Source organism: Coregonus lavaretus (genome assembly GCF_964263955.1).
Source record: "Coregonus lavaretus genome assembly, chromosome: 18".
Classification (NCBI taxonomy): Eukaryota; Metazoa; Chordata; class Actinopteri; order Salmoniformes; family Salmonidae; genus Coregonus; species Coregonus lavaretus.
In genome coordinates this window covers 48,913,878-48,941,719 of record NC_140005.1, presented here as the reverse complement: position 1 = coordinate 48,941,719, position 27,842 = coordinate 48,913,878, and the positions used below count along the sequence as shown (strand labels likewise).

At 41.9% G+C, this 27,842-nt stretch overlaps 1 protein-coding gene across 1 annotated transcript in view; it reads left to right on the top strand.

The window, feature by feature from the left end:
* Nucleotides 1-27,842, top strand: part of daam2 (dishevelled associated activator of morphogenesis 2) — a gene marked incomplete at its 5' end in the record, with an annotated part of 114,874 nt that overhangs the window by 28,642 nt on the left and 58,390 nt on the right. The window contains 2 exons of the mRNA XM_084181761.1: nucleotides 6,552-6,626; nucleotides 18,074-18,168. Of these exons, the coding sequence (XP_084037887.1) occupies nucleotides 6,552-6,626; nucleotides 18,074-18,168 (170 nt within the window). The remainder of the gene's footprint in view (nucleotides 1-6,551; nucleotides 6,627-18,073; nucleotides 18,169-27,842) is intronic.

Here is a 27,842-nt window from a genome sequence, read left to right as displayed (position 1 = left end):
TGTGCCTTTAAACAGCTTGGAAAATCCCAGAAAATGATGTCATGGCTTTAGAAGCTTCTGATAGGCTAATTGACATCATTTGAGTCAATTGGAGGTGTACTGTGGATGTATTTCAAGGCCTACCTTCAAACTTAGTGCCTCTTTGCTTGACATCATGGGAAACCAAATGAAATCAGCCAAGACCTCAGAAAAAAAAGTAGACCTCCACAAGTCTAGTTCATACAAATGCCTGAAGGTACGACATTCATCTGTACAAACAGTAGTACGCAAGTATAAACACCATGGGACCACGCAGCCGTCATACCGCTCAGGAAGGAGACACGTTGTGTCTCTTAGAGATGAACGTACTTTGGTGCGTAAAGTGCAAATCAATCCCAGAACAACAGCAAAGGACCTTGTGAAGATGCTGGAGGAAACAGGTACAAAATTATCTATATCCACAGTAAAACGAGTCCTATATCGACATAACCTGAAAGGCCGCTCAGCAAGGAAGAAGCCACTGCTCCAAAACCGCCATAAAAAAGCCAGACTACGGTCTGCAACTGCACATGGGGACGAAGATCGTACTTTTTGGAGAAATGTCCTCTGGTCTGATGAAACAAAAATAGAACTGTTTGGCCATGATGACCATCTTTATGTTTGGAGGAAAAAGGGGGTTGCTTGCAAGCCGAAGAACACCATCCCAACCGTGAAGCACGGGGGTGGCAGCATCATGCTGTGTGGGTGCTTTGCTGCAGGAGGGACTGGTGCACTTCACAGAATAGATGTCATCATGAGGAAGGAAAATTATGTGGATATATTGAAGCAACACCTCAAGACATCAGTCAGGAAGTTAAAGCTTGGTCGCAAATCGGTCTTCCAAATGGACAATGACCTCAAGCATACTTCCAAAGTTGTGGCAAAATGGCTTAAGGACAACAAAGTCAAGGTATTGGAGTGGCCATCACAAAGCCCTGAACTCAATCCTATAGAACATTTGTGGGCAGAACTGAAAAAGCGTGTGCGAGCAAGGAGGCCTACAAACCTGACTAAGTTACACCAGCTCTGTCAGGAGGAATGGGCTAAAATTCACCCAACTTATTGTGGGAATCTCGTGGAAGGCTACCTGAAACGTTTGAACCTAGTTAAACAATTTAAAGGCAATGCTACCAAATACTAATTGAGTGTATGTACACTTCTGGCCCACTGGGAATGTGATGAAAGAAATAAAAGCTGAAATAAATAATTATCTCTACTTTTATTCTGACATTTCACATTCTTAAAATAAAGTGGTGATCCTAACAGAACTAAGAGAGGGAATTTTAACTAGAATTAAATGTCAAGAATTGTGAAAAACTGAGTTTAAATGTATTTGGCTAAGGTGTATGTAATCTTCCGACTTCAACTGTATATATGGAGAATGTTTAGTGCCAAAAATAAGGGGTTAAATACATAAATGCAGTGAGGGAAAAAAGTATTTGATCCCCTGCTGATTTTGTATGTCTGCCCACTGACAAAGACATGATCAGTCTATAATTTTAATGATAGGTTTATTTGAACAGTGAGAGACAGAATAACAACAAAAAAAATCCAGAAAAACGCATGTCAAAAATGTTATGAATTGATTTGCATTTTAATGAGGGAAATAAGTATTTGACCACTCTGCAAAACATGACTTAGTACTTGGTGGCAAAACCCTTGTTGGCAATCACAGAGGTCAGACATTTCTTGTAGTTGGCCACCAGGTTTGCACACATCTCAGGAGGATTTTGTCCCACTCCTCTTTGCAGATCTTCTCCAAGTCATTAAGGTTTCGAGGCTGACGTTTGGCAACTCGAACCTTCAGCTCCCTCCACATATTTTCTATGGGATTAAGGTCTGGAGACTGGCTAGGCCACTCCAGGACCTTAATGTGCTTCTTCTTGAGCCACTCCTTTGTTGCCTTGGCCGTGTGTTTTGGGTCATTGTCATGCTGGAATACCCATCCACGACCCATTTTCAATTTCCCTGGCTGAGGGAAGGAGGTTCTCACCCAAGATTTGACGGTACATGGCCCCATCCATCGTCCCTTTGATGCGGTGAAGTTGTCCCCCAAAGCATAATGTTTCCACCTCCATGTTTGACGGTGGGGATGGTGTTCTTCGGGTCATAGGCAGCATTCCTCCTCCTCCAAACACGGCGAGTTGAGTTGATGCCAAAGAGCTCGATTTTGGTCTCATCTGACCAAAACACTTTCACCCAGTTCTCCTCTGAATCATTTAGATGTTCATTGGCAAACTTCAGACGGCCCTGTAAATGTGCTTTCTTGAGCAGGGGGACCTTGCGGGCGCCGCAGGATTTCAGTCCTTCACGGCGTAGTGTAATCACACCAACTGTTGTCACCTTCTCACCAAGCTGCTTGGCGATGGTCTTGTAGTCCATTCCAGCCTTGTGTAGGTCTACAATCTTGTCCCTGACATCCTTGGAGAGCTCTTTGGTCTTGGCCATGGTGGAGAGTTTGGAATGTGATTGATTGATTGCTTCTGTGGACAGGTGTCTTTTATACAGGTAACAAACTGAGATTAGGAGAACTCCCTTTAAGAGTGTGCTCCTAATCTCCGCTCGTTACCTGTATAAAAGACACCTGGGAGCCAGAAATCTTTCTGATTGAGAGGTCAAATACTTATTTCCCTCATTAAAATGCAAATCAATTCATAAAATTTTTGACATGCGTTATTCTGTCTCTCACTGTTCAAATAAACCTACTATTAAAATTATAGACTGATAATTTCTTTGTCAGTGGGCAAACGTACAAAATCAGCAGGGGATCAAATACTTTTTTCCCTCACTGTATGTATGTGTATATATATATATATAGACAGTGGGGAGAACAAGTATTTGATACACTGCCGATTTTGCAGGTTTTCCTACTTACAAAGCATGTAGAGGTCTGTAATTTTTATCATAGGTACACTTCAACTGTGAGAGACGGAATCTAAAACAAAAATCCAGAAAATCACATTGTATGATTTTTAAGTAATTAATTTGCGTTTTATTGCATGACATAAGTATTTGATCACCTACCAACCAGTAAGAATTCCGGCTCTCACAGACCTGTTAGTTTTTCTTTAAGAAGCCCTCCTGTTCTCCACTCATTAACTGTATTAAGTGCAACTGTTTGAACTCGTTTACCTGTATAAAAGATTTTAGATTCCGTCTCTCACAGTTGAAGTGTACCTATGATAAAAATTACAGACCTCTACATGCTTTGTAAGTAGGCAAACCTGCAAAATCGGCAGTGTAACAAATACTTGTTCTCCCCACTGTATATATATATATACACTACTGTTCAAAAGTTTGGGTCACTTAGAAATGACCTTGTTTTCGAAGTAAAAGCAATTTGTTTGTCCATTAAAATAACATCAAATTGATCAGAAATACAGTGTAGACATTGTTAATGTTGTAAATGGCTATTGTAGCTGGAAACGGCTGATTTTTTATGGAATATCTACATAGGTGTACAGAGGCCCATTATCAGCAACCATCAGTCCTGTGTTCCAATGGCACGTTGTGTTTGCAAATCCAAGTTTATCATTTTAAAAGGCTAATTGATCATTAGAAAAACCCTTTTGCAATTATGTTAGCACATCTGAAAAATGTTGTGCTGATTAAAGAAGCAATAAACTGGCCTTCTTGAGACTAGTTGGAACACAGGACTGATGGTTGCTGATAATGGGCCTCTGTACGCCTATGTAGATATTCCATTAAAAATCAGCCGTTTCCAGCTACAATAGCCATTTACAACATTAACAATGTGTACACTGTATTTCTGATCAATTTGATGTTATTTTAATGGACAAACAAATTGCTTTTACTTCGAAAACAAGGTCATTTCTAAGTGACCCCAAACTTTTGAACGGTAGTGTATATGTTTCCTGATCTTTCTTGTATCTCTCAGATATAGGACAGACGCTAAATAACTCTTGATTTTATTCAGGACTATCTGTTGTTCCTTGTAGTGAATCTGTTATTCAATGTGTTTGTATGGGCTAATAGCAGTAAGGCCAAATACATTTTTTAAATCAAATATCTTTTATATATATATACATTTGTTATACTTTAAGGGGTCTTAAAATTCAAAATCAAATAGGTAAATGATCCTTGGTATGACCTTCTTAAAACAATTCCATATAGCTTAGTAGGATGCCCTCGCCTTGCAAGGTTTTAGCCAAGAAGCTGACGTGGCAATGTTTATTATTTGTTTCTCCTGCCCTGTCTTTTAAAGGGTACTGTTTTTTATTCAGGCACTAGGGAACAGCCTACTACGGTTAGGACCACCAAAACAAACAACCCCTGTCTGGTAATCACCTCTCATTTGTCCTGAAGCAAGATGGAAATTATAGTATTTTGTGCAGACTTGTGAAACTGCCAGGGTAAATGTTGCATTGGACGTGACTTGTTTTGAGCCGTATCGACTTCTGAAATACGACAAAATGGGTCTGGAGAGAGGCAGTTAAGTTTTTTATATTGCAATCAAAATCAGTCTGGCTGTATGTCCAGACCGCATCTGTCGACTAATGTGGCAACAAGAGAACACAACTGGTCTGAGAACTGGGAGTGCTAATAATAGTTTTTCTTTTGAATCGACACCAGAGTACAGTACGAACCTGGAGAAAACACTGGCCTTATTGTCTGCCCTGCATTTAAATACTTATTTATTGGACGTGGTTAACACTTCAGGGAAGGGGTCACTACGTATACATTTAGCGCTTAGTAGAGACTATTAGGTGTCATCAGGTCAGAAATGAATTAGCAGCAAGGTAAGCAGTTTCTTAATCATGTACTTTACATACATACCAAATTCTGTAAACAAAGGAAGTATTTTTGTGCCTAATAACTGGCCAGTTCTGACATCTGCTCTGAATTCCAGTATTGTCATGTGTTGTTTGGAGTGAAGAGAAAATTCGGCAACTCTTGGAGGACGGTGAAGGTTGATAAAGGTGCTTCTTTATTGTTACAATAGAGAAGCACTTTTATCAACTTCCACTGTCCAGCAAGAGTTGCTGAATTTCCTCTTTACTTCAGTTTGCTCCTCAATTCATGCATTGGTTGGAAAGCAAAGGAGCGGCAGTGTTCCCTTCCATTAGTTTTGTTTTGTTGTTTGAAAATTCAGTGGCACATGCACTGACATGGGACTCGAGAACGATTGTTCCGTTGCCAGAACCATGTTGTCCCCTGGTAAAGTACTTGAGGGCTTACTATGTACTGGACCCTGTCCTACTCAATTGATCATATCAACCAAATTCAATGATTGATTAGGAGAAAGTCAGTGCATGGAAACAACCCAACAAACAGGCTGTGTCCCAAATGGCACCCTATTCCCTACGTACTGTAGTGCACTCCTTTTGACCAGAGCCCTATGGGCATTGGTCAAAAGTAGTGCACTAAATAGGGAAAAGGGTGCCATTTGGGATGTAGACACAGTCTTTAAAGACACACTAATCGAACTGTTTTCCAGTTCCCTACGCTGTGGGTATGCAAACTGAGCCTGAAGTTCTTTACTCCCCTGTGCTCAAATCTTAAGCTAAACAGTACCAGACGTGAAACATCGGTGAAGGATCTCGGAGCTAAACTGTCTTCATATTCTCCTGTGCGTTTGTTGCTCGTGGCATCGCGCTCCCTGGAAAGGCCAGTACAAATTGATTTCAGACAGCGCTATTGAAAAGCATTGTGCATAATACTCCATCCCGAAGGGTCTGTCCCTGACTGTATTAAAATGGTTAGACAATTGAATAGTTTGATGTGCACTGTGTTGTGACCCAGATTTAAAGTATAAGGCCTCCTTCATTTAGTCTGTTTTGGACATTGAGAGGATGCACACACACACACACACACACACACACACATAGAGACGTGTCTGTTTGGGATGGGGAGATGGAGTAGTATTACTGGGATGAAGAGACACAAACACACACACACACACATTTTGTCTGTTTGGGATGTTGTCATGGAGTTGTAACTGTAAAGGGCATGGACGAAAGAAAAAAACCTGGCTTGCAGTGTTAAGTGCATAGCAAGTCATTTATTAAACCATTTTATCCAAAGCACTTACAGTTAACACAACGGATATAGTGAAGCGTAAATGCACTTAAAGTGCTGTTTACGCACATTATTATCTGGTGAATAGTGAAAACACCTATTATGCTATATTAGCATTAACATTTACAGTACGTTGATGCATCGCTCTCCATCTCCACTTTTAGGTCCGGTTTCCTGGACAGAGATTAAGGCTAGTCCTGGACTAAAAAGGTTAATGGAGCGTAATGGAGAATTTCCATTGAAAGTGCGTTCTAGTCCAGGACTAGGATTTATCTGTGTCCGGGAAACTGCCCCTTATGGAAAACCCATGTTTCTTTAGCACTACATCCCTGGTTAACACGATGTGGTCCATGTAGCACTCTAACCTATGACTCTGCAGTTGCAATCACTATGCTCCAACCAACTGAGAACCATTATTAAGTACTTTTGTGTACATGGATTATTTTCTCTGTGTTTTCTTCATGTGTTTTCCCTCTCTTTTTGTCACTGTTCAGGAGCAAGAGGACCCCAACAAGCTGGCCACAAGCTGGCCCGACTACTACATCGACCGCATCAACTCCATGGCTGCTGTAAGTGACAACTTTAAAGGGATACTTCAGGATTTTGCCAATTAAATACTGTATCTACTTCCCCAGAATCAGATGAACTCATGGATACCATTGTTATGTCTCTGCATCCAGTATGAAGGAAGTTAGAGGTTGTTTCACAAGCCAACACTAATTAGCGTAAGCGCAATGACTGGTAGTCTATGGTATCTACTAGCATGCTAACAGTTACTACAGACATCCAGTCATTGTGCTAAAGCTAATTAGCAATTGCACTAACGCTAGTTAGTAACTTCCTTCAAACTATACGCAGAGACATAAAAATGGCATCCACGAGTTCATCTGAGTCTGGGGAAGTACATAAAGGGCTTCATTGACAAAATCCTGAAGTATCCCTTTAACTTTCTCTCTCTAACCCTCATTTCTCCTTATGTTTTCTACCTGTGCCTCTGTAACCGGTGTGAAATGGCTAGCTAGTTAGCGGTGCGCGCTAGTAGCGTTTCAATCGGTGATGTCGCTCGCTCTGAGACCTTGAAGTAGTTGTTTCCCTTGCTCTGCAAGGGCCGCGGCTTTTGTGGAGCGATGGATAACGATGCTTCGAGGGTGACTGTTGTCGATGTGTGCAGAGGGTCCCTGGTTCAAGCCCAGGTAGGGGCGAGGAGAGGGACGGAAGCAACATTGTTACACCTCCCTCCTTTTTATTTCCCGCTCTTTATTTCTGGATGCCAACTAACATGCTAATGATACATATTCAAGTCACAATCTTGCAAGTCCTAAGCAAGTCTCAAGTCTTTACCTATGAGTCAAGTCCCAAGTAATAATGGTCAAGTCTCAAGTAAAGTTCCAACGCCCACAGCTCAGGTCATGTTCAAGTCACGTCTCTAAATTTGGGTTTCGAGTCCTCAAGTCAATGTTGAAGTGTTTTATGACAATTTCAATGCAATTTTCAATTTTCATTGCAAGCTAATTAGTTCAAGAACATTACCTCATTTTAGCTAGCTAGCTCAAACAGCACAGCAATAATTTAATTATTACCTCTCTTTATGGGACTTCACATGTCTGACTCATGTCTAAGCTATTTCATCTAACATATCCAGGGAATGCATGATTGATATTTGATGTGCAACCTGTCAAAACAGGATCCAGAATTATCAGATTTCCTTTTGGCTCTTCAGAGATGCATTTGCCAACATCTTTGTGCATATTGGCCTAGACTATATTATTAGGAAGTGGGAAACACTTAGCTAAATTGCTAAATCTAAATATGATCTTGTTGCTAGATAGCCATGTAGGCTAATTGATTAATCTATCAGTAAATGTAATGTCCTACAAAAACTTTCCAGCACTAGGCCTAGGCAAGGCTACTTGATGTAAGCCTATTCACCGCAAATGGTGTGCCGCTCTGCGGGCACATCAAAATCATACTACAGTTACTACAGCCTACTCCGGTTATAAAGTGGTGCCATAAACTCAATATTAAGAGGTGAGAAATACATGATATACTCACAGAAAGCTGTGACCCACCTCTCTGTAACTAGAACAACAGTAGTTGCTTTGAAAACGGTCTTTATCACATAATAATTTGTATGGACTTACTCTTGTGCAATAATAGTGTTTAAGATGATTTTGGAATGACTACCTCATTTCTGTACCCCACACATACAATTATCTGTAAGCAGTGGCGACCTGTCATTCAGGGCAGGTGGGGCTTTTGAGCACCACATTTGTTGCCTGTTTTGCATGTTATTTTGGCATTAATACGTGTCACATATCAGTATGCAAACAATGTAAAAAAAATTCAATAAATCATTGAGTTAATAAAGCCGAGTTACTTTTTTGAGTAAGGCAGCTCCAAAATGCAGGTGTTTCAGCCTAGCTCAGTTTTTTCTGTGGGGCAGCCAGTGGAAAATACGGAGTGTAGGGGTTGGTAATGTTCTCTACTTGCGCTGTGATTGGTTCAGTGTTCTGTCACTCATGGGGACACTACATCACTGCCAAATGTAAGGGTAGAGCTCGAAAATTCATGCCCCTTGGGTGCTGCCATAGAGTTACATTAGAAGTACCCAATCGAAGAAGGCTCAAGGTCATTGGCCACAGATAAAATGATGTCAAATCATGTTATATCTACAGTAGCTTTGATTGGACTGATCATGTCAACATACTTTCAAAATCTTAGCTAGCAGTCATCATCATGAATCAAGTGGACAATCTACTGGCAAATCCTTTTTAAATAATCCTTGTCATATGAAGAGAAATAATGAAGATAAATTATAGATAAAATGTATCGGTGCTCATCGCCCATTGGACATAAACATGACACAACAAATTGGAAATCGTAAATTCAACAATGGGTGGTTTGGAAGGAATCAGTGGCTAACTGCAAGCATTGCAAAGCAGTCACTAGCCTGCTATTCAGTGGAGTGGGTGTGTGGTCCCAATTCTGGGTTTAAGGGTCTCTTTTCCAAGCTTAAAATGATAAACTTGGTGTACAGGGAGAACACTGTAAGAACGGCCCATGTATTGAATTCTGTCGCTGTACATTTCAAAAGTGCTGAACAAATAGTTATATTGACTACGTCCGTCCTAGCTCGCTCATTAATGTCTTAATCAAAATTACGGATTGCCTCATATCCGCTTGTCGTCCCCTTATGCCATAGTTTTTACAAACAGCTATGTTTTTTTTAAAGGCAATAAATGAGGCTGATTGAACTGTTTCACTGCCAGACAAGGCTCCGCTGATAGCCATGTGTAGCAGTGGTAAGGTGTTGGGACTGCTGTTGGGACAGCTTTATGCATGCCCTAACAGTTTGTGGGCACAGTTTGTAGTGCAATTAATGTATTGTTTAGTGTTGTGTTGTGTAGTGGCTTTGCTGGCATGCATCCCAAATGTTTTTGTTTTGTTTGCCCCACCAAGATGTACATGCTAAAATCGCCACTCTCTGTAAGGTCCCTCAGTTGAGCAGTGAATTTCAAATACAGATTCAACCACAAACACCAGGGAGGTTTTTCAATGCCTCGCAAAGACGGGCACCTAATGGTAGATGAAAAACATTTTTGAAACAGACATTGAATTCCCTTTGAGCATGGTGAAGTTATTCATTACACTTTGGATGGTGTGTCAATACACCCAGTCACTACAAAGATACAGGCATCCTTCCTAATTCAGTTGCGGGAGAGGAATGAAACTGCTCAGGGATTTCACAATGAGGCCAATGGTGACTTTAAAACAGTTACAGTGTTTAAGGACTGTGATAGGAGAAAACTGAGGATGGATCAACATTGTAGTTAGTCCACAATACTAACCTAATTGACAGAGTAAAAAGGAAGCCTGTACAGAATACAAATATTACAAAACATGCATCCTGTTTGCAACAAGGCACTAAAGTAATACTGCAAAAAACGGAGTGAGTGGTTCGCTCACACAGCAGCCGAACAGGGACAGGCAGATACTTTCAAAGCAGGAATCAACATAATGCATAGGCTGTTACTGTTGACCTTAATAGTGGTTTTAGAACAAAAAATGTGAGGTTGTGTTGTAAAATCACAGAAAATTACCAACCTAGGCTTAATGCTGCAAGAGGAGAGGAAATGAGAGGATGAGAGGAAGGATGGGATGGGGAAATCCAAACAATTCAGCTCAGTGTTTCCCCTTACTTACATTTTTCCCGGCGGGGCACAAAGGCCTCCAAAGCAACTGGCTTTAAACTACGTAGGAAGGAGGAAGGCCGTCGCACCTATTCCATGGTAAGAGAACCACTGTAATGACGAATGAAGCTGGGAGAGATCAAGGTCACTGGTGGATATGATATAGAGATGTCAGTGCAACCTCAGTGACTGGCAGCTTTGTGTCACTGCCCCTTGACCCCTGACTGGACTTTATGCAAACTGGAAACCACATATCCTGATGATGCATTTATTGTAGCTGCAGATTTTAACAAAGCAAATTTGAGGAAAAGGTTGCCGAAAGTTCTATCAACACATTGACTGTAGTGCTCGCGCTGCTAAAACACTCGACCACTGCTACTCCAACTTCCGGGATGCATACAAGGCCCTCTCCCGCCCTCCTTTCGGAAAATCTGACCACGACTCAATTTTGCTCGTCCCTTCCTATAGGCAGAAACTCAAACAGGAAGTACCCGTGCTAAACACTATTCAACGCTGGTCTGACCAATCGGAATCCATGCTTCAAGATTGTTTTGATCACGCGGACTGGGACATGTTCCTGGGAGCTTCAGAGAATAATATCGACGTATATACTGATACGGTGACTGAGTTTATCAGGAAGTGTATAGGAGATGTTGTACCCACTGTGACTATTATAACCTACCCTAACCAGAAACCGTGGATAGATGGCAGCATTTGCACAAAACTGAAAGCGTGAATCACCGCATTTAACCATGGCAAGGTGACTGGGAATATGGCAGAATGCAAACAGTGTAGGCAATCAAACAGGCAAAACGTCAGTATAGGGACAAAGTGGAGTAGCAATTCAATGGCTCAGACACGAGAAGTATGTGGCAGGGTCTACAGACAATTACTGACTACAAAAGGAAAACCAGCCACATCGCTTCCGGACAAGCTAAACACCTTCTTCGCCCGCTTTGAGGATAATACAGTGCCACCGACGCGACCCGCTACCAAGGACTGTGGGCTCTCCTTATCCGTGGCCAACGTGAGTAAGACATTTAAGCGTGTTAACCCTCGCAAAGCTGCCGGCGCAGATGGCATCCTTAGCCGTGTCCTCAGAGCATGCGCAGACCAGCTGGCTGGTGTGTTTACGGACATATTCAATCTCTCCCCATCCCAGTCTGCTGTCCCCACATGCTTCAAGACGGCCACCATTGTCCCTGTACCCAAGAAAGTAAAGGTAACTGAACTAAATGACTATCGCCCCGTAGTACTCGCTTCTGTCATCATGAAGTGCTTTGAGAGACTAGTCAAGGATCATATCACCTCTTCCTTACCTGCCACCCTAGACCCACTTCAATTTGCTTATCGCCCCAATAGATCCACAGATGATGCAATCGCCATCACACTGCACACTGCCCTATCCCATCTGGACAAGAGGAATACATATGTAAGAATGCTGTTCATTGACTATAGCTCAGCATTCAACACCATAGTACCCTCCAAGCTCATCATTAAGCTTGAGGCCCTGGGTCTGAATCCCGCCCTGTGTAACCGGGTCCTGGACTTCCTGACGGGCCGACCCGTGGAGAATTCAATAGCCACCAAGCACCAACTCAAAATGGTAGCTAGCGCCCAGTTCTGACAAGCCACATTGAGTGTCTCTAACCTGTACCTCAGAGTTCTCCTATGGAGTTGAGAGGGTTTCTGTTTGGCTAGCATGTCTAGCTGGGTGTGGGTTGGGTTGTCTTGCGAGCTAGTGCCTCTGGTTAGAATTAGCATCTGTGTGGTATGACTGGCTAACGGTTAGTAAGCGCTAGTATAAAAACGTAGTTGTCTGGACATTTTCGTAGTTCTGGAGAGCCACAGGGGGTGCAGGCTCTTGTTCAAGCCGAGCACTAACAAACAGACTTCAACTATTTGTTTTGCTTGATTGGTACAAGAGCCAGCTCATACTGTAGCCCTCCAGGACCAGGGTTGGCGACCATTGTATGAAAAGACATCTGGTTTTAGGCTAGCATTTACATAGTGTCTGGCTGGCTAGATTCTAGGCCTGAAATAGTGTGCAGAAGGGTAAGGTACTGTGTCTGGCCACAGGTTAGCACTAGCACACAAATACCAGATGTATTTGGAAGTTAGCATTTTGGCTAGTAGGTTTGACACGGTGAACTGGCTCACTGCACGAGCAAAAAGATCCTCCTCTCTCCGAATCCTCTGTCCAACTTCCTATTGAGAATGAAAATACTCATTTGGAGAAACAGGAGCCAGAGACATGACTGCTTGGCAAGGGCCTCGGAACCATCTGGACAAGGCTAAGCCGGCCCGATGGATGTTATGACTGAAACATCTGTAGGTTACACACACGCGTGCACACAGGAACAGAAGTAGATATGGACGTACTTTAGTGGCCCAAAAAAGGGTTAGATATGGGTAAAAAATATATGTATCCTAATTTTTTTGATATCTCTCAGATATAGGACACACACTTCAAAACATACATGTACTTCCTTTTGGTACATTTTTTGACTTTTTTGCTACATATTTTAATATGTTATTCAATGCGTTTCTATGGGCTAATGGCAGTAAGGCCAAATTCAATGTTTCATCAAAAAAAAATAAAAAAAAAAATATATATATATATATATATATATATATATATATATATATATATATATATATATATATATATATATATATATATATATATATATATATATATATATATATATTTCTGGGATGCTTACAAGGGTCCTAAAATTCAAAATCAAATAGCTAAAGGATCCTTGGTATGCCCATCTTAAAACAATTCCATATGTTAGTTTAGTTCAGGTGCCAACATCATGCTGTCAGAAACTACATTGGAATCAACCCAAGATGATGAACCCTAAAGATGGGACAAAGTGCATGACAAGGTGGCCCAGAGGAAGCCAAGTGTTCTCAACTTCTACTTTGCCCCATTCTACCAAGAGCTCACTGAGTTTGAATGAAGAATACCTATAGTGAGGATGACAAGCTAACAAATTGGAATCGAGGAGGATTGTTACAGCGCCCCATGAGGAACCCAATCCCAATTTTAACTTCCTCTCTCTCTTTGTCTCGCTCTACCCTACACCCAACACACACAGGCATACAATATAGATTTAGATTTAAGTCCCCTGTAGCTCAGTTGGTAGAGCATGGCACTTGCAACGCCAGGGTTGTGGGTTCGTTTCCCACGGGGGGCCAGTATGAAAATGTATGCACTCACTAACTGTAAGTCGCTCTGGATAAGAGCGTCTGCTAAATGACATAAAATGTAATGTAAATGTAGTAGAAACCCAGCTCCGGGCCCTTAGACCTTAAGCGACTTTTTGGCATAGTCGTACAGCCGCTTCAAACGCGTCACGCCTCTGTAATAGGAAAATAGCAGGAAAATGGAGAAGATGTGATCTGTTTGATTTGCGGTGCCTAAAACAGAGACAGTACCCCATAATGAGCACAGATATTGGTGAGCAATGTTTTTATACAGAGCTTTTCTGGTGTTATGGATGACTGAGAGATCTACACATACAGTGGGGGAAAAAAGTATTTAGTCAGCCACCAATTGTGCAAGTTCTCCCACTTAAAAAGATGAGAGAGGCCTGTAATTTTCATCATAGGTACACGTCAACTATGACAGACAAAATGAGGGAAAAAAATCCAGAAAATCACATTGTAGGATTTTTAATGAATTTATTTGCTAATGATGGTGGAAAATAAGTATTTGGTCAATAACAAAAGTTTCTCAATACTTTGTTATATACCCTTTGTTGGCAATGACACAGGTCAAACGTTTTCTGTAAGTCTTCACAAGGTTTTCACACACTGTTGCTGGTATTTGGCCCATTCCTCCATGCAGATCTCCTCTAGAGCAGTGATGTTTTGGGGCTGTCGCTGGGCAACACGGACTTTCAACTCCCTCCAAAGATTTTCTATGGGGTTGAGATCTGGAGACTGGCTAGGCCACTCCAGGACCTTGAAATGCTTCTTACGAAGCCACTCCTTCGTTGCCCGGGCGGTGTGTTTGGGATCATTGTCATGCTGAAAGACCCAGCCACGTTTCATCTTCAATGCCCTTGCTGATGGAAGGAGGTTTTCACTCAAAATCTCACGATACATGGCCCCATTCATTCTTTCCTTTACACGGATCAGTCGTCCTGGTCCCTTTGCAGAAAAACAGCCCCAAAGCATGATGATTCCACCCCCATGCTTCACAGTAGGTATGGTGTTCTTTGGATGCAACTCAGCATTCTTTGTCCTCCAAACACGACGAGTTGAGTTTTTACCAAAAAGTTATATTTTGGTTTCATCTGACCATATGACATTCTCCCAATCCTCTTCTGGATCATCCAAATGCACTCTAGCAAACTTCAGACGGGCCTGGACATGTACTGGCTTAAGCAGGGGGACACGTCTGGCACTGCAGGATTTGAGTCCCTGGCGGCGTAGTGTGTTACTGATGGTAGGCTTTGTTACTTTGGTCCCAGCTCTCTGCAGGTCATTCACTAGGTCCCCCGTGTGGTTCTGGGATTTTTGCTCACCGTTCTTGTGATCATTTTGACCCCACGGGGTGAGATCTTGCGTGGAGCCCCAGATCGAGGGAGATTATCAGTGGTCTTGTATGTCTTCCATTTCCTAATAATTGCTCCCACAGTTGATTTCTTCAAACCAAGCTGCTTACCTATTGCAGATTCAGTCTTCCCAGCCTGGTGCAGGTCTATAATTTTGTTTCTGGTGTCCTTTGACAGCTCTTTGGTCTTGGCCATAGTGGAGTTTGGAGTGTGACTGTTTGAGGTTGTGGACAGGTGTCTTTTATACTGATAACAAGTTCAAACAGGTGCCATTAATACAGGTAACGAGTGGAGGACAGAGGAGCCTCTTAAAGAAGAAGTTACAGGTCTGTGAGAGCCAGAAATCTTGCTTGTTTGTAGGTGACCAAATACTTATTTTCCACCATAATTTGCAAATAAATTCATAAAAAGTCCTACAATGTGATTTTCTGGATTTTATTTTCTCAATTTGTCTGTCATAGTTGACGTGTACATATGATGAAAATTACAGGCCTCTCATCTTTTTAAGTGGGAGAACTTGCACAATTGGTGGCTGACTAAATACTTTTTTTCCCCACTGTATACTTACTATACCATGGCATTGTTGAATACTCCTTTCTGATTGGCTTGAAGGACATTCTAGTGTGCATTATTTCCCTATAACGCACAGTATATTTGCACGGTAGAATTCAATGGCTATAGTTCATTTTTGCAAGTTTTGTTTGAGCTGCTTTTGAAAGCAACATTATTGGTATTGTTGAATTTGATTTTCATAATAGCAAGCTAGGACTGATGGTTTCGTTAGCTTAACTAACAAGTATGTTTGTTTGGTTACCACGGCAACCACTGTAGCTATCTAATAAACTTGCTACTTACTTCAGTGGATGTTGAACACATTTCTACCGGCAAATGTACACATTTCTAGTGGCAAATGTGTAAAATTATAGCCATGGTATAAAAGGGATAATCAACTCGGGGCTCTATGCATTCTCTGGAAGATAATGCAACTCCGCTAGCGCATCGTGGAACACACCTTCCACGTCGTTCATAATTTTCCATAGAATGAATAGCCCCTCGTTGATTATCCCTTACACACAGCAACAGCACAATGTAGAGCTCTCTTTGTACACAATCAGTCCTGGGTTCAAATACTATTCCAAATATACTAACCACTTTCACATACAGTACCAGTCAAAAGTTTGGACACACCTACTCATTCCAGGGTTTTTCTTTAATTTGACTATTTTCTACATTGTAGAATAATAGTGAAGACATCAAAACTATGAAATAACCCATATGGAATCATGTAGTAACCAAAAAAGTGTTAAACAAATCAAAAAATATGTTATATTTGAGATTCTTCAAATGGCCACCCTTTGCTTTGATGACAGCTTTGCACACTCTTGGCATTCTGTCAACCAGCTTTATGAGGTAGTCACCTGGAATGCATTTCAATTAACAGGTGTGCTTTCTTAAAAGTTAATATGTGGAATTTATTTCCTTCTTATTGCGTTTGAGCCAATCAGTTGTATTGTGACAAGGTAGGGGGGGTACACAGAAGATAGCCCTATTTGGTAAAAGACCAAGTCCATATTATGGCAAGAACAGCTCAATTAAGCAAAGAGAAATGACAGTCCATCATTACTTTAAGACACGAAGGTCAGCCAATACCGAAAATCTCAGGAACTTTGAAAGTTTCTTCAAGCGCAGTTGCAAAAACCATCAAGCGCTAGGATGAAACTGGCTCTCATGAGGACCGCCACAGGAATGGAAGACCCAGAGTTACCTCTGCTGCAGAGTATAAGTTCATTAGAGCCTCAGAAATTGCAGCCAAAATAAATGCTTCACAGAGTTCAAGTAACAGACACATCTCAAAATCAACTGTTCAGAGGGGACTGTTGAAATGAGGCCTTCATGGTCGAATTGCTGCAAAGAAACCACTACTAAAGTACACCAATAAGAAGAAGAGACCTGCTTGGGAAAAGAAACACATGCAATGGACATTAGACCGGTGGTAATCTGTCCCTTGGTCTGGAGTCCAAATTTGATATTGTTGGTTCCAACTGCCGTGTCTTTGTAAGACACGGTGTGGGTGAACGGATGATCTCCGCATGTCTATTTCCCACCGTAAAGCATGGAGGAGGAGGTGTTATGGTGTGGGGGTGCTTTGCTGGTGACACTGTCTGTGATTTTATTGAGAATTCAAGGCACACTTAACCAGCATGGCTACCACAGCTTTCTGCAGCGACACGCCATCCCATCTGATTTGGGCTTAGTGGGACTATCATTTGTTTTTCAACAGGACAATGACCCAACACACCTCCAGGCTGTGTAAGGGCTATTTTACCAAGAAGGAGAGTGATGGAGTGCTACATCAGATGACCTGGCCTCCACAATCCCCCGACCTCAACCCAATTAAGATGGTTTGGGATGAGTCGGACCGCAGAGTGAAGGAAAAGCAGCCAACAAGTGCTCAGAATAGGTGGGAACTCCTTCAAGACTGTTGGAAAAGCATTCCAGGTGAAGCTGGTTGAGAGAATGCCAAGAGTGTGTAAAGCTGTCATTAAGGCAAAGGGTGGCTATTTGAAGAATCTCAAATATAAAATATATTTTGATTTGTTTAACACTTTTTTGTTTACTACATGATGATATTCTACAATGTAAAAAAAAATAGTAAAAATTAAGAAAAACCGTTGAATGAGTAGGTGTGTACAAACTTTTGACTCGTAGTGTACATTCAAAGCAAGTATTCAGACATCGTCCACTTGAAAATACAAGTAGTTAAACACTTCAATGTACCTGGAAATACACATGGAAATACATTTTAAATATCCAAGTATACTGACTAAAATACATTCTTATCCATTCAACCCAGGCATCCGAAAATGATACTTGAAACAAGCATGCGAAAATCCTGTCAAATACAACTTGGCAGACCACCTGGCCTTCACTCAAACAAAAACACCTGTTTTGGGCTGTGCAATTGAAAATACTCAAATAAACAGAAAAAGTATTTCAAATACCAGATACTCAAATACACATGCATTTGAACCCTGGTCTGCACACAATCTAGCTTGGTCGCCCCACCCCACCAACCGAAAGTCAAACTTAATGGAGAACTCCAATGATAAACTGATATTGTGTTCCTTATTGTGCAGTTGTGATAAAGATAATTCTGACACCCTTCAATTAAGCCAGAATCAAAGGTTCTCCTTTAAAATACTGTTATCATCATTTTTTCTGCTGTGTCATGGGGTTTGTTTTGTCATTGTGCAGATGCAGACCCTGTTCGCCTTTGACGAGGAGGAGATGGAGATGAGGAACAAAGTGGTGGAGGACCTGAAAACAGCGCTTCGGACTCAGCCAATGAGGTAGGGATTTGAACCACAGCCGGCATACATTCAGTCAATAACAGCTATTCATCCTCATCTTACACCTATCTACTTTAGGATGACGCTCTTGTTACTCACCACACTCTATGGTCAAGTTAAATGGCTCCATCACAATGTCTCTCCATAAGAGAGCACTGTGTCACAAGGTAGGTCTATCCACTTCATTACTTACAGTATATACTGTATATGGGATCATTTTCATCACTAGAAAAGCTTTCACTCTCTTTATTAGGCAGTGCAATTCCCCTCTCCTCTGTTTGACACATTCAGCAGCAGCTTTGAGATCTCATTGATCAACCACAAAGAAACATGTGAGGAGGTTTAGACAGCCCAGCCAATATAAAATCTCCCACCATCAGGAGCATGTCCGTCTGTCTGTGCCAGTTGTGTGATGTAATGGTCTGGACCGAGATGGGGGGTGTTGAGTTTTCTCCCAGGGGCCAGTGCAGCGTCAGCCTTAAGTGTGGAGTGACATATGCCCACGAGGACCACGGTGTCTGGGTCACGTCTGGGTTTGTGTGTGTGTGTGTGTGTGTGTCATGTTGAGGTGGACAGGGTGATTGGCACTAGCCTTATTGCTCCTGACCACCTTTGGCTAGTAGTCTTTCATTTTGTAGAACAAAGTAACATAAAACAGAACCACAGCGCTAATACTTATGAGGATGTTAAGGAGGCAAGAAGTATGAAAGTTCATTTGTGAGCAGGATGAGGAATGCACAAATGTAGGCTAAGATATCCTATAATATGAATTTCCACAAATAGCTCTAAGAATTAATTATTTGTATAAAGGATTGTTTTAGCCTCACAATCGTGCATTACAAGAAACCAGCTGTATTCCCTTAGTTTCATTTCTAGAGCAACTCCAAACAGGGTTAAAAAACACCAGAAAAACTGAAATATTTACCTGACTATTCTTGTCATTAGCTATATGACATTAACAATCTACTCTATAATGTTCACAATACCAATTCTGTTGGAGTGAGTACATCGTTCTGTTTTCCACTCTTCCTCTTCAAAGTACCTAGTATTCAGACCCCTTGACTTTTTCCACATTTTGTTACGTTACAGCCTTATTCTAAAATGGATTAAATTGTTTTTTCCCCTCATCAATCTAAATACATTTACATTTTAGTCATTTAGCAGACACTCTTATACAGAGCGACTTACAGTTAGTGAGTGCATACATTTTTCATACTCACAATACCACATAATGACAAAGCAAAAACAGGTTTTTAGAAATGTTTGTAAATGTATAAAAAATAAAAAACGTAAATATTACATTTACATAAGTATTCAGACCCTTTACTAAGTACTTTGTTGAAGCACTTTTGGCAGCGATTACAGCCCCAAGTCTTCTTGGGTATGACTCTATAAGCTTGGGCACACCTGTATTTGGGGAGTTTCTCCTATTATTCTCTGCAGATCCTCTCAAGCTCTGTCAGGTTGGATGGGGAGCGTCGCTGCACAGCTATTTTCAGGTCTCTCCAGAGATGTTCGATCCGGTTCAAGTCCGGGCTCTGGCTAGGCCACTCAAGGACATTCAGAGAATTTTCCCGAAGCCACTCCTGCATTGTCTTGGCTGTGTGCTTAGGGTCATTGTCCTGTTGGAAGGTGAACCTTCGCCCCAGTCTGAGGTCCTGAGTGCTCTGGAGCAGGTTTTCATCAAGGATCTCTCTGTACTTTGCTCTTTTCATCTTTCCCTAGATCCTGACTAGTCTCCCAGTCCCTGCAGCTGAAAAACATCCCCACAGCATGATGCTGCCACCACCATGCTTCACCGTAGGGATGGTGCCAGGTTTCCTCCAGATGTGACACTTGGCATTCAGGCCAAAGAGTTCAATCTTGGTTTCATCAGACCAGGGAATCTTGTTTCTTATGGTTTGAGAGTCCTTTTAGGTGCCTTTTGGCAAACTCCAAGCGGGCTGTCATTTGACTTTTACTGAGGAGTGGCTTCCTTCTGGCCACTCTAACATAAAGGCCTGATTGGTGGAGTGCTGCAGAGATGGTTGTCCTTCTGGAAGATTCTCCCATCTCCACAGAGGAACTCTGGAGCTCTGTCAGAGTGAACATTGGGTTCTGGGTCACCTCCCTGACCAAGGCCCTTCTCCCCCGATTGCTCAGTTTGGCCGGGCGGCCAGTTCTAGGAAAAATCTTGGTGGTTCCAAACTTATTCCATTTAAGAATGATGGAGGCCACTGTGTTCTTGGGGACCTTCAATGCTGCAGACATTTTTTGGTACCCTTCCCCAGATCTGTGCCTCGACACAATCCTGTCTCGGAGCTCTACGGACGATTCCTTCGACCTCAAGGCTTGGTTTTTGTTCTGACATGCACTGTCAACTGTGGGACCTTATATAGACAGTTGTGTGCCTTTCCAGATCATGTCCAATCAATTGAATTTACCACAGGTGGACTCCAATCAAGTTGTAGAAACATCTTCAAGGATGATCTCGCCATCACGGTTGACAACTCCATTGTGTCCTCCTCCCAGAGTGCAAAGAACCTTGGCGTGACCCTGGACAACACCCTGTCGTTCTCTGCTAACATCAAAGCGGTGACCCGATCCTGTAGGTTCATGCTCTACAACATTTGCAGAGTACGACCCTACCTTACACAGGAAGCGGCACAGGTCCTAATCCAGGCACTTGTCATCTCCCGTCTGGATTACTGCAACTCGCTGTTGGCTGGGCTCCCTGCCTGTGCCATTAAACCCCTACAACTCATCCAGAACGCTGCAGCCCGTCTGGTGTTCAACCTTCCCAAGTTCTCTCACATCACCCCGCTCCTCCGCCCACTCCACTGGCTTCCAGTTGAAGCTCGCATCTGCTACAAGACCATGGTGTTTGCCTTTGGAAATGTGAGGGGAATGGCACCTCCTTACCTTCAGGCTCTGATCAGTCCCTACACCCAAACGAGGACATTGCGTTCTTCCACCTCTGGCCTGCTGGCCCCACTACCTCTGCGGAAGCACAGTTCCCGCTCAGCACAGTCAAAACTGTTCGCTGCTCTGGCACCCCAATGGTGGAACAAGCTCCCTCACGACGCCAGGACAGCGGAGTCACTGACCACATTCCGGAGACACTTGAAACCCTACCTCTTTAAGGAATACCTGGGATTGTATAAAAGTAATCCTTCTACCCCCCACCCCACCCCACCCCCACAAAATATATAAAATAATAATAATAAATAAAAAATATATAAAAATTGTAAAGTGGTTGTCCCACTGGCTATCATAAGGTGAATGCACCAATTTGTAAGTCGCTCTGGATAAGAGCGTCTGCTAAATGACATAAATGTAAATGTAAAATGTAATGATCATTGGAAACAGGATGCACCTGAGCTCAATTTTGAGTCTCATAGCAAAGGGTCAATATACTTATGTAAATATGTTTTTTATTTTTAATACATTTGCAAAAATCTCTAAAAACCTGTTTTCACTTTGTCATTATGGGGTACTGTAAAATGTGTTATTTAATCAATTTTAGAATAAGGCTGTAATGTGAAAAAATTTGAAAAAAATGAAGGGGTCTGAATACTTTCCGAATGCACTGTATATTCCTACATTCCTCTCTTCCCCACTTCTCCTCTCCTCTATATTCGTCTCTTCTCACTTTTTTCATTTGCATTTCGTTAACTAGATGGTCATTTTTCCATTAAGTCACACAATCTTTATTCTTTGAAAGTATTTTTGTGGCAGTGGATAGGATAGCATGAACATGGTTTGGTGTCTCTAGTTTGAACCGCTCAAGAGTTACTGTTGGTGGGTTATTTTATGCAAATGTAAGGGACATTTATATACAAAACATTAAGAACACCTGCTCTTTCCATGACATAGACCAGTGGTTCCCAACTCTGGTCCTCGAGTACCCCCAACACTACACATTTTTATTGTACCCCCGGACAAGCACACCTGATTCAACTTGTCAACTAATCATCAGGCCCTCAATGAGTTGAATCAGGAATGTTTGTCCGGGGCTACAACAAAAATGTGTGTTGTTGGGGGTACTCGAGGACTCGAGTTGGGAACCACTAACATAGACTGACCAGGTGCATCCAGGTGAAAGCTATGATCCCTTAATGATGTCACTTGTTAAATCCACTTCAATCAATGTAGATGAAGGAGAGGAGACAGGTTAAATGATTTTTAAGCCTTGAGACAATTGAGACCTGGACTGTGTATGTGTGTCATTCAGAGGGTGAATGGGCAAGACAAAACATTTCAGTGCCTTTGAACTGGGTATGGTAGTAGGTGCCAGGCAATCTGGTTTGTGTCAAGAACTGCAACGCTGCTGGGGTTTCCACGCTCAACAGTTTCCCTTTTGTATCAAGAATGGTCCACCACCCAAAGGACATCCAGCCAACTTAACACAACTGTGGGAAGCATTGGAGTCAACATGTGGTCCTCTGTAGCTCAATTCGTAGAGCATGGCGCTTGTAACGCCAGGGTAGTGGGTTCGATCCCTGGGACCACCCATACGTAAATATGTATGCACACATGACTGTAAGTCGCTTTGGATAAAAGCATCTGCTAAATGGCATATTATTATTATTATTATTATTATTATTATTATTATTATTATTATTATTAACATGGGCCAACATCCCTGCGGAACGCTTTCGAAAAAGCTCAATATTAGGAAGTTGGGCCTAGTGTTTGGTATACTCAGTGTAGTTATAGTTGATAAAAGTTTGAAGTCAGGATAGTCTGAATATGTAAAAGTCGGTTTGGTGTCTCTAGCTTGGACGGTTCAAGAGTTACTGTTGGTGGGTTATTTTATACACATTTATGCAAATGTCCAGTATATACAGTGCCTTCAGAAAGTATTCATACTCCTTGACTTATTCCACATTTTGTTGTTACAGCTGGAATTCAAAATGGATTAAATGTATTTATTTTTCTCACCCATCTACATACAATACCCCGTAATGACCTAGTGAATACACATGGATTGTGCAACATTTGCCCATTATTCTTTTCAGAAAACTTCAAGCTCTGTCAAATTGGTTGTTGATCATTGCTAGACAACCATTTTCAAGTTTTGTTATAGATTTCCAAGTACATTTAATTCAAAACTGTAGCTCTGCCACTCAGGAGCATTCACTGTCTTCTTGGTAAGCAAGTCCAGTGTATATTTGACCTTGTGTTTTAGGTTATTGACCTGCTGAAAGGTGAATTCATCTCCCAGTGTCTGGTGTAAAGCAGACTGAACCAGGTTTTCCTCTAGGATTTAGCCAAATCCTAGAGAAAAACAGATTTGGCTAATTAATCTAAATGGTTCAAATCAGGATCATCCAATATTTATACCAATCTGTTGAATTTAAAGGCAACAAACGATCAAATCATTATGGTGGGAGACTATAACAGAGTGTTAAGTACCTCCATTTACCGTAAAGTAAATCACTCTACAAACTATCATCCTTGTGCTCTTAAGGAGATCACAAATATTATGGACACATTAGAAATAGTGGATATTTGGAGACTAAAAAACCCTGACCTAGTGAGATATACATGGAGGAGACTTAATCAAGCTAGTTGTGTTGACTACTTTCTTGTCTCCTTCTCTCTCTTGCATCAAACGTTAAAAAAGTATTGATAGGAGACGGTATGAGATTCGACCATCATCTAATTGCCCTTCACATAACTCTTACAGAATGTCCACTTGGAAGGGAATATTAGACATTTTATCAAAGTCTACTGGAGGAAAGAAAATAATTTATAACTGAATTTTTCCAGTACAATATACGTTCAGAAAATCCCCTTATTGTTTGGGATACCTTTAAATATACCTTCAGAGGTCATTCAATTCAATATTCATCAGTAAAGAAAAAGCAGTTTCTGTATAAAGAGACGAGGCTAACAAGAGAAATACAGGAACTAACAGTACAGGTACACTACCGTTCAAAAGTTTGGGGTCACTTAAAAATGTCCTTGTTTTCGAAAGAAAAGCATTTTTTTTGTCCATTAAAATAACATCAAATTTATCAGAAATACAGTGTAGACATTATTAATGTCTTAAATGGCTATTGTAGCTGGAAATGGGTGATTTTTTTTATGGAATATCTACATAGGTGTACAGAGGCCCATTATCTGCAACCATCAGTCCTGTGTTCCAATGGCACGTTGTGTTTGCTAATCCAAGTTTATCATTTTAAAAGGCTAATTGATCATTAGAAAACCCTTTTGCAATTATGTTAGCACAGCTGAAAAATGTTATGCTGATTAAAGAAGCAATAAAACTGGCCTTTTTGAGGCTAGATGAATATCTGGAGCATCAGCAATTGTGGGTACGATTACAGGCTCAAAATGGCCAGAAACAAAGAACTTTCTTCTGAAACTCGTCAGTCTACTCTTGTTCTGAGAAATTAAGGCTTTTCCATGCGAGAAATTGCCAAGAAACTGAAGACGCTGTGTACTATTGGGGGGGGAGGAGGATTCAGCAGGGAGGAGAATGTGGCAAAGAGCTTCCTAGGGTTAGAGGCAGATGCTTGGAATTTAGAGTTGTAGAAAGTGGCCTTAACAGCAGAAACAGATGAAGAAAATGTAGAGAGGAGGGAGTGAAAAGATGCCAGGTCCGCAGGGAGTCTAGTTTTCTTCCATTTCCGCTCAGCTGCCCGGAGCTCTGTTCTGTGAGCTCGCAATGAGTCATCAAGCCACGGAGCTGGAGGGGAGGACCGAGCCGGCCGGGAGGATAGGGGACACAGAGAGTCAAAGGATGCAGAAAGGGAGGAGAGGAGGGTTGAGGAGACAGAATCAGGAGATTGGAGGGAGAAGGATTGAGCAGAGGGAAGAGATGATAGGATGGAAGAGGAGAGAGTAGTGGGAGAGAGAGAGCGAAGGTTGCGGCGGTGCATTACCATCTGTGTAGGGGCAGAGTGAGTGGTGTTGGAGGAGAGCGAGAGAGAAAAGGATACAAAGTAGTGGTCGGAGACATGGAGGGGAGTTGCAGTGAGATTAGTAGAAGAGCAGCATCTAGTAAAGATGAGGTCAAGCGTATTGCCTGCCTTGTGAGTAGGGGGGGACGGTGAGAGGGTGAGGTCAAAAGAGGAGAGGAGTGGAAAGAAGGAGGCAGAGAGAAATGAGTCAAATGTAGACGTAGGGAGGTTGAAATCCCCCAAAACTGTGAGGGGTGAGCCATCCTCAGGAAAGGAACTTATCAAGGCGTCAAGCTCATTGATGAACTCTCCAAGGGAACCTGGAGGGCGATACATGACAAGGATATTAAGCTTAAATGGGCTAGTGACTGTGACAGCATGGAATTCAAATGAGGAGATAGACAGATGGGTTAGGGGAAAAATGGAGAATGTCCACTTGGGAGAGATGAGGATTCCTGTGCCACCACCCCTCTGACCAGATGCTCTCGGGGTATGCGAGAACACATGGTCAGACGAGGAGAGAGCAGTAGGAGTAGCAGTGTTTTCAGTGGTAATCCATGTTTCCGTCAGCGCCAGGAAGTCGAGGGACTGGAGGGTAGCATAGGCTGGGATGAAGTCAGCCTTGTTGGCGGCAGAACGGCAGTTCCAGAGGCTGCCTGAGACCTGGAACTCCAGGTGTGTGGTGCGTGCAGGGACCACCAGGTTAGAGAGGCAGCAGCCACGCGGTGTGAGGCGTTTGTGTAGCCTGTGCGGAGAGGAGAGAACAGGGATAGGCAGAGGCATAGTTGACAGGCTGTAGCAAATGGCTACAATAATGCAGAGGAGATCGGAATGAAATGAACTAAACATCTGGGAAAGGAGAGAGCGGGGCCTCCCTCACCACAACTCCCAAATATAACTCTCCCAACTTCCACCTCAGAAACTATAATTGTTTCACTGAAACACCCGAATAAAACTCCCACTTTAGAAATTAGAATTGTTGTAAACTGCAGCGGTTCAATGTTTCTAGGAATAGACTCTAACTTACTTTATTCAGCAAGCTAACTATGACGCCATAGCTAACTAGCATGCTAGCATCCAATAACACACGGTTTAGCACCAATGCTTGGTTACAACAAACTACCAATAGTGTGTTAACACACTAAACAGATAATTCGTGTCCGTGTCTAGTTCCTTTCATAATGCAGCAATAATTAAACGTTGGCTAGCTAGCACAAATATATTGTATTTAGCTGCTACAGTACTGCTAGCTGGTAGTGTTGGCTAGCTAGCAATGGCTGCTGTGTTGACTTTGTTTGAAAAACGGCGTCACTGCGAACGAATGTAGCTGGCTAAAATTATATTGTATTTAGTTGCTATAGTACTGCTAGCTGGTAGCGTTGGCTAGCTAGCAATGGTTGTGGTGATGACTTTGTTTGAAAAACGGCGTCGCTGCGAACGAATGTAGCTGGCTAAAAGGATATTGTATTTAGTTGCTACAGTACTGCTAGCTGGTAGCTGGTAGTGTTGGCTAGCTAGCAATGGCTGCGGTGTTGACTTTGTTTGAAAAACGGCGTCGCTGCGAACGAATGTAGCTGGCTAGCTAACCTCGATAGTTACTCTATACTACACCTTTATCTTTGATACAAATACAACTACGTAGCTAGCTAACATTACACTAATCAAATCGTTCCATTGTAATGTAATGTGTCATATTACCTGCGGAGCGAAGTACAGCATGACTACTCACCTCGCCTTGGCTCTGCTAACAAGGAAACCGCAGAGATAAACAAATTGATTAGTCAATTCAACAATGACCATACCCCTTTTCCCCCTCCAGACAGACTCAACTGCGCACGTCCTTATCCAATTTCGAGGTGCATATTGAAGATATTGGAAGAACTGTCCACATTTACTTTTCGTCAGCCAACAGGATGAGTAGGCCTAATGAACAGCAAAAGCACTAGCCTATGTCAATCTACTATCACCCATAGTACAAAAGTTGACCTATTCTATTCTGTGCGAGAAATAGATATTTCAAACCAAGTCTGGGACAGTTGTGGGATGCGATAGATCCCAAATTAATACAACTACTAGCATCAATAAACCTTTTTTATGCAATGTGGCTGACACAACATATCAGAACATTTTGCTTAAAATGTTGATAAACTATTAAGCTATTTCTTCACATTATAAGCGCAGCAATGCGCACATGGTAGTAGGCTATAAGCACGAATGTTCCATTAGCAGAAAAAAACATTATCAAAAGTGATCGCAAATGCAATTATGAATGTAATGCTTTTTATTATAAAGGTGCATTTTTATGGTGAAAATTATCTTCCCCAAACTTGAAACTCACGCACTGCTTATGTATGCCAGTTAGGCTCTACACCCTTTGTAAATCGGATTAATATGCTTAATTTTAAGAAGTTATTTGACCCCTTTAAAACATATAGGCCTATGGGCTAGGCTACATATGTTATTTACATAAAGGAATATTAGTGGGAATATAGTCATAATATGAACACGAAAAAGGAGAATGGAATTTATTTGAAAATATTTAGATTTGATTGGAGAAAGAACAAGTAGGCCCTTGGTTCATGGCTCAATACTGCCATCTGCAGAAAGATAATGAGATTCCAACATACCGTAGTACTCTGTTAGATTTAAGTAGGGTCGAGCACAGAGTCCAGTAGGTCAGTGCCACAAGGCTACATAGTCATAGGCCTACACTTGACTGCTGGAGGGAATACACAGCCGTCCTTGATTGTGAGGTAGAATGAAATGTTGAATGCGACAAGA